The sequence below is a fragment of the Brachyhypopomus gauderio genome, chromosome 12 (assembly GCF_052324685.1).
Source record: "Brachyhypopomus gauderio isolate BG-103 chromosome 12, BGAUD_0.2, whole genome shotgun sequence".
NCBI lineage: Eukaryota > Metazoa > Chordata > Actinopteri > Gymnotiformes > Hypopomidae > Brachyhypopomus > Brachyhypopomus gauderio.
The window spans coordinates 11,991,729-12,006,889 of NC_135222.1; the positions used below are offsets into that span (position 1 = coordinate 11,991,729).

At 38.5% G+C, this 15,161-nt stretch overlaps 1 protein-coding gene across 4 annotated transcripts in view; it reads right to left on the reverse strand.

Moving 5' to 3' along the window:
- Window positions 1-511: 511 nt before the first annotated feature.
- Window positions 512-15,161, reverse strand: part of immp1l (inner mitochondrial membrane peptidase subunit 1) — a 70,041-nt gene continuing 55,391 nt past the window's right edge. For 2 of the 4 annotated variants that reach the window (XM_077023160.1, XM_077023163.1), the window contains exons 5-6: window positions 1,293-1,403; window positions 512-945 (exon numbers count right to left, since the gene is read on the reverse strand). In XM_077023160.1, the coding sequence (XP_076879275.1) occupies window positions 883-945; window positions 1,293-1,403 (174 nt within the window). In that variant the 3' untranslated portion in view covers window positions 512-882. Of the gene's footprint in view, window positions 946-1,292; window positions 1,404-1,804; window positions 1,873-15,161 lie in introns of all 4 variants that reach the window. The other 2 variants (XM_077023161.1, XM_077023162.1) reach the window with 2 other exon arrangements.

A 15,161-nucleotide genomic window follows, 5' to 3' on the forward strand; every position in this document is an offset into this window, starting at 1 on the left:
TAATACTTGGTGGGGGCCAAGTACACGGAAGGAGGAGGGCTTTCTTCTTCCTCCTTGCCCTCTCTGTAATACTCGGTGGGGGCAGAGTGCCAAGTACATGGAAGAAGGAGGGCTCTCTTCTTCCTCCTCTAACTCCTACCCTTTGAACTCGCTCTCGGGGGTCTTCTCCGTTGTGCAGATCTCCACGGAGCCTACTCTTAGGGGGGAGGGGTCTCTGTAGTGAGAGCGGTGTCTCTCCTCCCATATTCTCACTACGGCTTGGTGCAAATAGTCTGCCATTGACGCCACCTTGCTGTCTCGAGCTTGACGCAGCAGGTGTGTGCACACAGGGTCCTGCTGCGTGTCCTCGGCGGTCACTGGGGCTTTGCGGTGGTGTGCAGGGTAAGAGGCATGGTGGTGGCTGCTGGGCCTCTTCCCCTTCTTGGCGTGTGTCGCATATCCTGGCATACTTGGATGGCTCGTCTTTCTGTCACGTTCGGTGCGGCGAGAAGGATGAGGCAGGAGTCCACTCTTGCAAACACTGACGTACTTTATTCTTACACAAAAATAGCGCACACCTCTAGCACTCTCTCTCTCTTGTCATTATCATTACTCTCACTGACAGTTATTATTAACTTTTTTTGGTATGAATGAAAATGGGTGTTTCATCATTAACTACATACTGCATATTATATTTATGTATACATTTATCTTATTTTTTGTTATGTTCTAGCTCAATAAACATAAAACCAACATAAAAAACAAAAAAATAATAAAAATAATGGGTAAACATGATTCAGCTAGTAATGCAGTTAAGATCAAATTAGGAATGAAAGTGACCATAATATCAATTTATTCAAAAGTTATAATTTGCATGGTAATTGTCATTTACTTATTCACATGTCATATAATTCTTCCATTATTAGGGCTTTCATTCAGTAGTCCAAAGTTATGTGGAGGCCACAGCTGGAAAACAAACAGAACAACAAGTAGGTTTTGTGGACAATCAACCTACTGCAAAGCTTCCGCCCTATAATCAGCTATTTGGCACAGAGAGACCATTGGCGATTCATTTGGTATTTTCTATTTTATTTAGTATTTTCCATTTCATGCAATGAGATTACCTGTTTCTAGGGTTATGCACAGTGCAACATAATGACAGATAAGAATGATTCTGAAGCACCTAATGCACTTATAAATTATATTGAGTTTTCATTTATAAATCACATTCTTGTTCAGTAGGTGAATTTCTAAAAATATCTTGGCATTGAGAACTGCAGTGAAAGATGAGGAAGGAATGATTCCCTCTCTACCTTTAAACAAACTCGCCCTCGAATCAGAGCATAGGGAATGGGACCATAACTCCTGGAATCTGTGGAATTCTGCAGGTTATCTCCTTCAAGCCACACGTGACCTCTTGGTACCTATACAAAGCAAAAAACAATGACCATGACATTGTTGCATTTTTCCCACCCAGAATCATTACAGTATACATAAGCTCAGAAATCTTCTCATCAAAATTATAGAATTATGGGGGTGCCAAATATCTGATTTTATATGGAATTGTTTGGTTTTATCATGTTTGACCACTCTGTGTTGCAGTTCCTGTGATGCTTATCTCCATGTGTTCTGTTTAGGTTTTCTGTTCCCATGGCGGTGTTTGCCACATGCCGATTTTGTTTCTGTCTCCACCTTCATCTCATGTCTTCTAATTTTCTGACCATTTCTGGATTCATGTGTCTAGTTTCTGTCAATTCAGTTCTGTTTTGTCAGTTATTGTGCCAACCATTACTGGATAGATTAGTATAGATTCAGGACATGTTACCGCGTTGGCTGGAGCTGGACTCGGATAGATCCTTCATTCTGGAGAGAGTTCACCGAACTCTGGCACCACTGAAACCAAATCAGAACAGAGCGGTTCTCATTCGATTCCTGAAGTTTCAGGATCGTGAGTTTGTTCTTCGCTCTGCTAAACCACGTGTCATAACTCAAGGGAACCAATTATTTTTTGCTCAGGACATTTCGGTTGAGATCGTACGGCAGCGACTCTATCAGGAAACGGTATACCGAAAAAGGAACTTTTTGTGGATTTCAGTATGGTCCATGTAAGACGCGGGTCCTCCACAACGGAAAAATACACTTGTTTCGATCACCAAATGACGCGGAGGAGTTTTACCGTAGACATACCTGAACATTTTGTTTAATGATGAACATAACTTGCATTTGGAGAATCGGGTATGCTAACACACTACTGTAAACAAGTCTGAAACAAGATTAGAGTGAACTGAATGAACATTTATAGTAATACTGGTAATTCAGTGTTTTCTTTTGTGTTGCTGTGTTAAGTGGGTTAAATATAAGTTTTAAATAAATTTGTGCATGGTTGACGGGTATTGGCAGTTGTTCTGGGAAGTTGGGTTGCATGGTTGGTTGCTGCTCCCCTATCGGGTGGATCGGTACAAGCCCCATAGGTTTTTTGCTGAGTAAGGGGTGGGGGTAGGGTGTTTCTTATTTTTGAAGATTCGATTTTTGCATGGGCCACCCTGCCATTTGGTTCATTATCATAAAAAAGTAATACCTTTTTTTTTTTTTTTAAGAATGATTTTTAGGGGTCGCTACCGACCCTACAGTATTGCGCAAATGTACCCTAAAAATGCTTATGTTGCATATGATGTTATGCAACAAAAGTGGTTGGTGCTTAGCATACAAACCTCTTTTAACTAGTAATTTTTTTACTTTTAGTGTGCAGAATTGTGTCTATAATGCTTAATTGTTCCTTTTGCAGGTACAATGATGGCTTCATCAACCAGTTCAACGATAGCTACCAGAAAGAAAACTGAGATATGGCTTATTGGACAGATGTCCTCTTCTTTAGACAGTGTTATGCTTCCTTCAAAAAGGGAAGTGTTGGCCCTTTTCTTCCATTATAAGCAGATTGCCAAGCAAAGCATTAGGGAAGCATTACATTCCACAGCAAATTATGTTTTTGAAGTTTGGTCAAAGGCCCGAATACCAGTGCAATTAAAGAAGCACGTTGTCCCTAAAATCGAAAACATTTACAAGGAATGGGAAAAGTTGAAGAAAAATAAAGAGAATAAAGCTAAGCGTTCAGATTATTTGAAACAAAAGGAAGACCAATGGAATGAAGGGTTAGAAGAACTATTCGATATTGCCCATGCCAATGCAACGTCTTTTAATAAATAAGTAGAAATGCAATGACAGAAAATGGATGTTTTTAATGCATGTAATAAGTAAATAAATGTGTACCAAGTAAATGAGTCATTATCACCAGTCTCCATCGGTTTTATGATTTTTTCCTATGTTAATGACTAAGAGCGCATAGTAAAATATGCCTTAAATTTCAATGACTGGTAGCGCCCAGTAAAAATGTTTTTTTCCCCTTGAAATTTTTACACATTTATTTTCTCACCAAAATGAACCATTTCAGTGGGTGGCCCACTGGAAAAAAATATATAATTTTAACCCCAAATAAGAAACACCCTAGGGTGGGGGGTTAGTCTAAGGCACAGGTGTCAAACTCAATGCCCGCGGGCCAAATGTGGCCCGCCATGTCATTTTATGTGGCGAGAGCTTAAAAAGCCAAATTGTCAAAAAATAAAAAGTTAAAATGAGCAAAAACTACATTTCCCACAATTATGTTACCCGCGAAGTGACGGCATCTCGACACTTGGTGTTTCCATATCGATGCGATTTTCCCAATAAGTGTAATTGAGAAATACAAATAATGATCCCAAAATGTCTAGGAAGAGAAACATAGATGCAGATAGAAGGGTGTTTTAAGAAAGATGGGAAAGCGATGTTTGTGCTTCAAGGAGAAAACCGGGTATGAATCGGTGGCAGATGTCAAAGAGTACAATATACGGCGGCATTTTGCGACCAAACACGGAGCTAAGTATGCCCAAATTAGCCATCAATAAAAACGACGAATTGTCAAAGAATAAAAAAGCAAAGTGCGATCACAACAGAATGTGTTCACAACCACAAAAGAAGCGGCAGTAAAAGCTTAGTTTTGGCTGAAGAAATCGCCGCACTTCAGTCTTTTTGATCAATTTTTCTTTATTCACTTGGATAGTTTGATCGTTGATTGATGGAGTAATGTGGGTTTCATAACCTAATAAATGTAAAGGATTTATGTTATAATAACAGAGCAACAAGCAAACATTTTTTTACATTTACGCAAATATATGTCAAAGTCAACTTTATTGTCAAATCTGTGATAAGTGCGGGACATACACAGGATTGAAATTTCGTTACTCTCAGACTCCATAGTGCAGCGGTAAACATTTACTTAAAATTAACATTGACTAAAACAGTAAAAAAAAGGAATAGTAGTACACTAGTAACGGTAAGTACAATAGTAACGGTAAGTACAATAGTAACGATAAAAAATATAGCTGGGTTGTGTATATATATATATATATAATAAAATAAATAGAGGTCTCTGAAATTTACATTCAAGGCATATGCAATGAATTATAAATATAATGTGCAAATGTAACAGGAGTGCAAATTGAGTGAGCGTTAGACTTCTACAGTGATGGGTGTAGAACCAGTTTGTCTCAGATTTTAGTGGGACTTGGTATTAAGTGTTGTTGTCATTTGTTTGAGATGTGTCTTGTTTTTAAGGATGAAAGAGTGGAAGAGCAGGGAGTGAGTTGATCCTCCTGACTGCCTGGTGAACGAAGCTGTCCCTCAGACTACTGGTTCTGGCTTGTAGACTTCGTAGTCTCCTCCCTGATGGCAGTAGGTTGAAGTAGCTGTACATGGGGTGTGTCGGATCACCCACTATGTTTAGGGCTCTCCGAGTGAGGTGGGAGTCTTGAAGGTCCTGTAGAGAAGGGAGTGAGGTGCCCACGATCCTCTCAGCTGCTCTCACGATGCGCTGTAGGGACTTGCGACAGGATGCTGTGCAGGTGCCGTACCAGACTGTGATGCAGCTGGTCATGACACTCTCGATGGCTCCTCTATAGAAGGTGCACAAGATGGGGGGGTGGAGCACTGGCTCTTCTCAGCTTGCGGAGAAAGTACAGGCGCAGGTGGGCTTTCTTGGCTAGAGAAAAAAATAAAAAATAAAAAATTAAGAGATGCGGTGTTCTTACTCCAGGACAGGTCCTCTGAGATGTCTACACCCAGGAACTTGTGCTGCTCTCTCTCTCCACAGCGGTACCATTGATGTTCAGAGGAGCATGCTGGGAGGGCAACTTCCTCAAGTCCACAACTATCTCCTTTGTCTTTTGCACATTCAGATATAGGTTGTTGTGACCACACCACCTGGCCAGGCGGCTCACCTCGCTTCTGTAATTTGTCTCGTCGTTGTTGTTGATGAGACCCACCACAGTTGTATCATCAGCAAACTTAAAGAAGAAGTTGGAGCTGTATGTTGGTGTGCAGTCGTGTGTCAGTAGAGTGAATAGAAGGGGGCTCAGTACGCATCCTTGGGGCGCCCCTGTGTTGAGCACGATGGTACTGGATGAGTTGCTGCCGACCCGTACTGCCTGTGGTCTCCCAGTCAGAAAGTCTAACAGCCAGTTACACATTGGGAGGCTCAGTCCAATACTGTCTAATGTTTGGATGAGTTGTTGTGGAATGATAGTGTTGAATGCCGAGCTGAAATCAATGAATAGCATTCTAACATAAGAGTCCTTAGTGTCTAAATGTGTGAGAGCTGTGTGTAGTTGTGTGTATGTGTAATATTTGTAACTTGAATAAGTAATAAATTCAGAGGTATTTAACATTAAGGAATAGGTACATTTATAAGTTACATATGGCCCTCCATGGGTAACGATTATGCTGATGTGGCCCGCGGTGAAAATGAGTTTGACACCCCTGGTCTAAGGGTTCAAATATTTCAATGTGTGATTCTTTGTGTTTTTCCTTTTTTTTGTATTTGTTTTTGGCACTCAATACAATAGTAGTCTTTGTAAATACAATGTGGAAAATTTAAGTAATTTCTACATGAATACCTCAATTCTGAGAATTACTCAAACATGTCATGTTTAATTCAGTGTAATGCTTGGAGTTACTGTGTAATTGTGTCGTCACATTTAGTTAAATAAATTCAGTAAATTTAACTGTAGTAACTAGTAAAAATTACTGAAATGTTGTCATCATTACATTAACTACAGAAATAGAATGCTGGTGTGACGTCAGACATTAGACATGCCCCAACAGGTTGCCTGTCTCACTGATGAATTTGATGCTTGTCATGGCGGATTAAACTCCACATGCATTCAATTCTGTTGCTGTTGGTCATCGTTGCTTCACTTTCCCAGACGTTTGAAAGTGTGGAAATTCATCATGGTTAAGGTAAGCACGCAAAAATCAATTAAATTTTCGAGCTTTGCAACTTTGAACACATTTTGGGCTAATGAAATATTGTAGCTAATGTGTGGGGATATGAGCTTCCGGTAGTTGTTAGTTTGCTATATTGGCTTCAAAGAGCCAGTGCTCCAGGGGCGATTTTAGGATCTGGTCTTTAGGGGTGCCCAGCCCCCAGTGCTCACAGAGGCACAATACCAAAGTATTGCGCAGGTGCAGAGCAAGTTTTTTGCATAATATAATATTTAAAAAATGTGTTGAGCCAGGGGGTGCTGAGCAACCTCACGGTGGTGCTCTAGCACCACTAAAAATACCCTAACCTCGTCCCTGCAGTGCTCCTTTAAATTGGATTACAAGAACAATAAATAATCGCTGTAAAAAACACAAGAAATGTTTGTAATATAAATACATGAAAAAAACTGTAACCTGGGTTACAGTAACATACACTGTAAAAAACGACTTTGGAGGGTGGTATATACAACCCCTACAAATTGTTTAAAATTTACCTAAGTACATTAGGCAGCAAGGAAACTAGATAATAATGGGTAACTTTTATAGGAACTACCTACATATTAACAGTAACTGCAGCAACATAAAAAAATAGAATAGAATATACTCAAAAGTGTATCATTATCATTCCTTTTATTGTGGTTATGTATATACGTTTATGACGGTTGATGTAAATGGCAGTTGATGTGTATGCCCTCATTGTTTTGATTGTTTTTTAATGTGCTGTTAGTGAATAAATGAATACCTGAAGGGTCCTTATTGATAATTATTGATAATTACAATTATTTCCATTTATTTATAAAAATGACAACATGAAAAGGTAACCGTATCATCCACTTGCACAATAGTTGTTTGTTCTATAAATAAAGCACTGCTTGTAATTCATTTGGATGGATGGCTATCAATAATTATTGGAATTGTTTCTATTAATTGATCAAAATGACAACATGAAAGGTCACTTGCATAATTGTGATTTGTGCTGTAAATAAAGCACTATTTAGTATTAATTTTGCCCAATTCAGAAATACATGAATGAGCATTATGATAATGCTCATTCATGTATTTCTGAGGGCCAAATAAATACTAAATAGTACATATATTGTATGTAAAGTGGGCATAAAATAATATAAAATTATTTTATGCCCCCTATAAAATTATATTTTGGGAGATTCCTTTCTGTAGGTTATATTTGACAGCACTAGGCAGGCCGCGCGCGCAACTTGGTTCTCGGGAGTTTCATGCGATTGATGCTTCACGTGTTGTGTGAGCTGCTGGATTTAAGGTGAGATTCTTTCTGATTTGTTTTATGTAATGATTATGTAATCATTAAGTAAGAGTAAGATCGGTGACAAGTTTTGTCGTCAGTGCTTGTGTGTTAAAACATAAGTTCACGCTGTAACCTCTCAGGCAGTCTATTTTAGCAAGCTAATTAACGTGCAGTGTTTAGTTGTATAAAACGTTAGCTATACGTAACCACAATTCCAAAGCTAGCAACCTGTAAGCTAATGGTAAAGTTTCAAATTAGCTAAAATGTTCTGACTGGGGAATGGTTTAAGTAGGGTGACCAAACGTCCGTATTTCCCGGGACATGTCCGTATTTCACGTCCTGTCCCGGGCGTCCCGGGATATTTTTTTAAAACTGTGGAAATGCCCTTTTTTTAAATTACATTAATCGGGCCATTAATTATACAGGCACTAGGACTCTGAGCACGGCGCTGTATGACACAGAATCCCTGTGCCTCATCAGTTGAGCCTCATCATACTCAACTGGCACAACATACTCAACAACTTACGTTCGCCACACCCCCCCGCTCGACAACTTACGTTCGCCAGTCCAGTAGATGTGACTATTGTCATTGAAGGGAACCAAGTGCTGCATGGGTGTAGAAACCGAACGAGGGCATGTATGCTGTTGATGGGATTGATCTATGCCCTCAATCTTGAGTACCCCAAGAAGCTGAAGTACACTTTTGAGGTATTCCAGAAACTTTTTTTGGAACTTGACGGAGCAAAGCTGCTCAAGAAGGTCCAAAGCCTTAAAAATAAACTAATGGAGTGAAATGTTTGCGTTCAAGTTCATTGCTTCTGTAATTCAGCAGTGGTGGAATGGTGGTACAAAGTAGTTCTGAATTATGTACCTCATTGTCTATATTGAAGCATGTGATTGTGAAGTAGATAAGTTATTTTTATTTGACCAATCTATTACCACAAAAATCAGTGAACATTGGACCATTGTTTTTATTTGGAAGCAGAAAAAACCTTGTTTTCAAATGCTGAATAAAGTTTCAGTTGAATATGCTGAGTGAAGTTGGGTCTTTTGTACCTTTATTATTAACAAATAGTTAATTAAAAGAAATATACATGATCAATCTTGATCAATCTAATATTAAATTTAATAATTAGATTAATTGACTACTAACAAAAAAGTGTTAGTTACTCAATTTTTATAAGTAACTGGTGGTATAATGTATTGAAAATGTTGTGTAGACTTTAACCAATTTCTTTTAGTGTGTCACAGCTGTTAGTTAGGTAGTCCTTATTCAAAATATGAGGTAAAATATACCCAAACAAACTGAGTAAAATATACCCAAACAAACTGAGTGCAAATTGTTACCTCACATTTATTGAGTAGATTCTATAGGTTTTTTACAGTGTACTGTAATTATTTTTACAGTAATTAACACTTTTACAGTAGATTATTGGCAACTTTTTTGCCAGTTATTTACTGTCCATTCTACAGTCAATTTGTTACAGTGTGCTTAGTGTTTGAAGCGGAACGGTCACAACAGATATTCTGGTCACTGAAGTGGTAATGAGCACGGCTTTGATTCTGATAACGAGGATATTAAACATGTTAGTTTTGTATTAATAGCAGATATTAGTCGATAAATTGATGTGGATTGAGGGTTGAAAGAGAAGAAAAACTATGCGCCATGAATACGCTACTTTAGAAACCGATTTTAGAATGATTTAACCGTTATGATCATAGTAAGATGGCGCTGACCTCGTGGCCTAACTATTTTAGGTTATTAACACTAGAAGTGCCGCGCCTCATTTACATACTTATACCTAGAAGCACGGAGGGCCGGTTATCTGACCGCTTTCACCACTTACTACTAGCGCCGTGTTGTTTTCACCTACTTAAAGCGCGCCTCGGGCAGTTAAAAGACCACAGAGTATTTACACAGGGAAGCTGGTACTGACACATAATTAACGCTAGATGGCGTTTTGCAAGGAAGAATGAGCCGCCCAAACAAAATATTTGTAATGACGACATTTGCACGTAACGCAGGGCTGGACTGGTAATTTGGCGTACCGGGCATTTGCCCGGTGGGCCGACAGTCCCCAGGGGCTGATGGATTTTTTTCTTCCCTTTTTTTCTAAGAGGAAAAAGGATGGAGGTTTATGGCTGTGCAACGATTACCGGGGGCTCAACAAGATCACCATTAAAGACAGGCACCCTTTACCCCTCATGCCATCGGCCTTTGAAGCACTGCAGCAAGCTACCATTTTCACCAAGCTGGACTTGCGCAGTGCATACAATCTCATCAGGGTACGTGAGGGGGACGAATGGAAGACGGCTTTCACTACCCCGTCCGGTCACTACGAGTACCTTGTGATGATAATATTATTAATAATAATAATAATAATCTTTATTTGTATAGCACATTTCATACATACATGCAACTCAAAGTGCTTTACAGTATAAATAAAATAAACATTAAAAGGAGATAAGACAAAAAGAATTTAAAAGAAATTAAAGATAAAAATATTAAAATATCATAAAAAGTAAAAAAGTAAAGTAAATAAGATAATAAAAAGTAAAGTAAATAAGATAAAACTATTAAGATAATTGGATTTAGAAAATAATAGACAACAATGTAATAAAGTAAATAAGATTGAGAATTTCCTAACTAAAAGCGTATCTAAACAGGAATGTTTTGAGACTGTTCTTAAAACTATGCAGGGATGAAATGCCTCTGATCTCTTCAGGAAGAGAATTCCAGAGCTTTGGGCCATAGTGGCTAAAAGCACCCTCGCCAATCTTTAATCGGCTTTTAGGAATCACCAGTAGATTACTGTTTGAAGACCTGAGAGACCTGACTGGAACATATCTAACCATCATTTCACTGAGGTAAAGAGGGGCAAGACCATGAAGACATTTAAAAACCATGACTAGAACCAGAGGTGGGTAGGAACGCGTTACATTTACTCAAGTAGCTTTTTGGACAAAAATGTACTTGTAGGAGTAGTTTTAATATGAAAGACTTCTACTTTTACTTGAGTAAATATGTGGTGAGAAAAACGCGACTTTTACTCCGTTACAATCGGATTTGTGCCGCGCGCTACCGTTACTTTCGTTTAGTAAATAATTAGTCTTTTCAGTGACTGACCAACGTCTTGTTACCCGAGTATGAGTGACCAATCAAATGAAGCCGGTCAATCACGTGATCACATACGCAAACTTTCTCCACCGTAGCAAGAAAGTGACAGAAAAACCTCCCGAGCATCCCTGACCTCATACAGCCAATGTTTACATTACAAACGTGTAAAAGGACAGCTATATAATGCGCTGCAGGGTTGCCAAGTTTTCAAGATCACTTTTAGTGAGATTTAAACCGGGGTGGGGGTTTGGGTGGTGAACGTATATTGTTGACGGGGGGTGTAAAATGGACACAAAGTATTATATCGCAATCGATCGATCGCCAGTGGTTGGCGCCAGAGCGAACTAGTAACTCATTGAATGATAGATGTGGATCTGAGGTAAATAAACTAGATTTTTTTGAGAAAAAAAGAAATCGTGAGAAATCGGATGTGTGGCGTGTAAGCGTGTGAAGACAGCCAAATGCGTGCGTCTCACGCTCAATGCGTGAGAGTTTGCAACCTTGGCGCTGCCAATTGTGTCTGCAAACGTGTGGATATTTCAGCCTACAAGAACTCAACATCAAATATGAGGAAACACGATGTGATAAGTTTGCTGTATGTATAATTTTGTGTAATGCTATATCTCTGAGGCATAACGTTTATATGATGTAATTATTAAATGTAACGCAGTGCAATACTAAAAACCAGTTCACACACTGATTGTACACACTAGCAATATAGGATGATTAAGTCTGCTACAAATTTATTCAGTTGGTGTCAAGTTGTAGCTACACGTATTGGCTGACAGTCTCATCAGTTAGTGCCTTTGTGGAACACATTAAAGTTACACAGGCCTAATAATTAGGAACAAACAAAAATACACATTATTTATAATAAATAATTTATATATATATATATATATATATATATATATATATATATATATATATATATATATATAATATTTATTTATAGTAAATTATTTTTATCATTAAAAGTCATTGTTTCCCGTAATTCAATTTCCCATGATGTAATTTACTGACACGAGACAGTACTCATGCATTTACTCACTACTTGATTAGCTTTTAATCAAAGTGCTTTTTTACTTTTACTCAAGTAAATTTTTGGGATGCATACTTTTACTTGAGTAACATTTGGTTCAAGTAACAGTACTTTTACTTGAGTAAAATTGATGAATACTCTACCCACCTCTGACTAGAACCTTAAAATCTATTCTAAAGCTGACAGGTAACCAGTGCAGTGAGTGGAATGCAGGTGTAATATGATCTCTCTTTCTCCTGCGGGTCAGAACCCTTGCAGCCGCGTTCTGAACTCGCTGTAGGTGCGAAATAGAGCTCTTTGGAAGAGCAGATAGAACAGCGTTACAATAATCTAGCCTTGATGTGATAAATGCATGGACAAGTTTTTCACTGGCAGCAGGAGAGAGCATATCTCGTACCTTAGCGATGTTTCGAAGGTGAAAGTAAGCTGTCTTGCATGTAGTCATGATGTGTGATTTGAAGTTGAGCTCATTATCAAAGGTGACGCCCAGGTTCTTAACACATTGGCATTTAGATTCATTTGATTTAAATAAGTCTGGACATCATTCCTTTGTGAATCACTGCCAAGAACAAGAACCTCTGTCTTCTGTTTATTTAACTGTAGAAAATTGTCAGACATCCATGTCTGTATATCATCTATGCAGTCAAACAGTGAGCAAATTGATTTTAGGGCTTTAGGTTCTAGCGAGATATAAAGTTGAGTGTCATCTGCATATTGATGATAACTAATACCATGTTTATTAATGATGTGTGATAACGGAAGCATATATAGGTTGAATAGTAACGGCCCAAGAATTGATCCTTGGGGGACGCCACAAGTTATTTTTTGACGTGTGGAGGAAGAGGTACCTAATGCTACATAGTAATCACGCCCAGTTAGGTATGATCTAAACCAGTCTAAGACTAAGCCACTAAGGCCTACCCAGCTCTGTAGTCGATCAAGAAATATTTCATGATCAACGGTGTCAAAAGCGGCGCTTAAATCTAGCAGAAAAAGGACTGAGAGTTTGCCTGCATCCTTATTCAATCTCAAGTCATTTACTACCTTAACTAGGGCTGTTTCAGTGCTGTGGAGAGCTCTGAAACCAGATTGAAAAGTGTAATTTATTTGATTTACTTTGACATAGTCATTCAACTGGATTGACACTACTTTTTCAATTATTTTGCTAAGAAAGGAAAGGTTAGATATAGGTTGATAATTATTAAGAATTGTGGGATCAAGATTTCTGTTCTTTAATAGTGGTTTTACCATTGCAGTTTTAAAAATTAGGGAATTCACCCAATTGCAGAGACTGATTAACAATCGTTAGAACTTCATTTGCTAATGAGCTCAGAACCTGCTTGAAAAAGCTTGTTGGTAAAGGGTCCAGTTCACAAGTAGAAGATTTTAGTGATGAGATCACATCAAGCAGTGTTACCATGTTAACTTCTTGGAAATAAGACATATTAAAGTTAGGCTGAGTAACTGATGTAAGGGTTGATGGTCTATTAGTGCTTGTTGCTATGTTCTGCCTTATACTAGTAATCTTGTCCCTAAAAAATACAGCAAACTCCTCACATTTTTCAACTGAAACTGTCTCAGGGAAGCCACAGGAGGTGGGGTTTACTAGCTGATCTATGCTTCTGAACAAGACAGCTGAGTTATTATTGGATGAATTGATAGAAGGTAGAGAAATAGTTTTTCCTTGCTGATTTCACTTCACTGTTGTAATTCTGCAATGTTGTTTTATAAATATCAAAATGTACTTGCAATTTTGACTTTTGCCAACGTGTCTCAGCCTGCCTACAATCTTGCCTAAATTTTACAATAGATGGAGTGTTTCTCCAGGGCATCTTAATTTTACCAGAGATTATTTTAGTTACCTTTGGTGCCACAGCATCAATACAGTTCCTAACTCTGTGTGTGAATGTTTCAATGTTTCTCTGTCTTCAATGTTTCTAGCTCATTCCCATTTTCTGAGAGGGGAGGGAGGGACTGTATCATGTCTGTGAAGGCCACGGCACTGCCATCACTGAGATAACGCTTGGTTATTGTGCGCTTTTCACTGAGTGTTCTAGTAGATAATGACATATTGAAAAATACACCAAAATGGTCAGAGATTGCAACATCAGTAATTTCAGTATTATTAACCTCTATACATTTAGAAATGATCAAATCTAAAATGTGGTCATGCTTATGAGTTGGGCCTGATACATGCTGTATGAGATCGAAAGAGTTAAGCATCCTCATGAATTCTGAAGTGATTGGATTTGTGGATATATCCATGTGAATATTAAAATCCCCAGCAATTAAAACATAATCAAAATCAATTAAAATCCTTGAAAGCATTTCTTCAAAATCTTCAAGAAAATCTGCATGTAGTCTGGGAGGATGATAGATAACAATCAAAAGAACTGAATAAGTACTGTTGAGTTGTACTGCCAGATATTCAAACGTAGGATGTTCCCCTAATGAGATCTGTTTACAGCAGAATGATTTATGGTAAAAACATGCAACACCACCACCTCTCTTATTTACTCTGGAGACATTAAAATAGTTAAAGTCGGGAGGCGAAGCTTCATTTAGCACTATTGCTCCATTGCTTTCAAGCCAAGTCTCTGTTAGAAAAAGAAAGTCCAGACAGTAATCTTCAATTAATTTAGCTATTATAAAAGACTTGTTTGTGAGTGAGCGGACGTTTAGTAAGGAGACTTTGAAGACTTGATGTGTTTGATCAGCATCGCCTACATCACTTGTGCATTTCACTGGGATCAAATTTAGTTTGTTACAATGTTTTGTACCCTTATGTTTTCTTCTGATTACATTTTTATTTTGATTCTGAGAGCCATGCCACCGGCTATTTAAAAGAACTGGAATGTAGCACTGACTAGGAGCATGGGTTCCAGTGTATCAGACTTGAGAAATCACTGAGTGTGCAGGAGAAGTAGGTGAGTTCCTACAAGACCTCTTCACTCTCCTGGAGTTTACCTCTGAGACTGTGGACAGATTTTCTGACAGGAGATGGTGGGCTCCTTTGACTGACAATACTGACGTTACTGCTGGCGGTTGGGTGCAGGTTCTGCATGTGAGTGATTCCATACATTAGATTATCCACAAGCATTTGAGTCCCAGCCCTGTTAGGGTGAAGCTGATCAGGTTTAAAAAGCTCAGGACGCCTTCAAAAGATGTTGAAATTGTCAATGAAGTTTACCTTCCAATGAGCACAGGCTATAGTGAGCCAGCTGTTTAGAGCCAGCAGTCTGGTAAAGTGACCACTGCCTCGATGTGCAGTTGGTATCGGTCCAGAAATGAACACTTCACACTGGGAAGATGGTTAAAATCCTGTTTCAGAATCTCAGACTGTTGTTTGTAAACATCGCTAGAGCCGACATGTACAATCAGTCTTTCCATAGCTGGATGGTCATGCA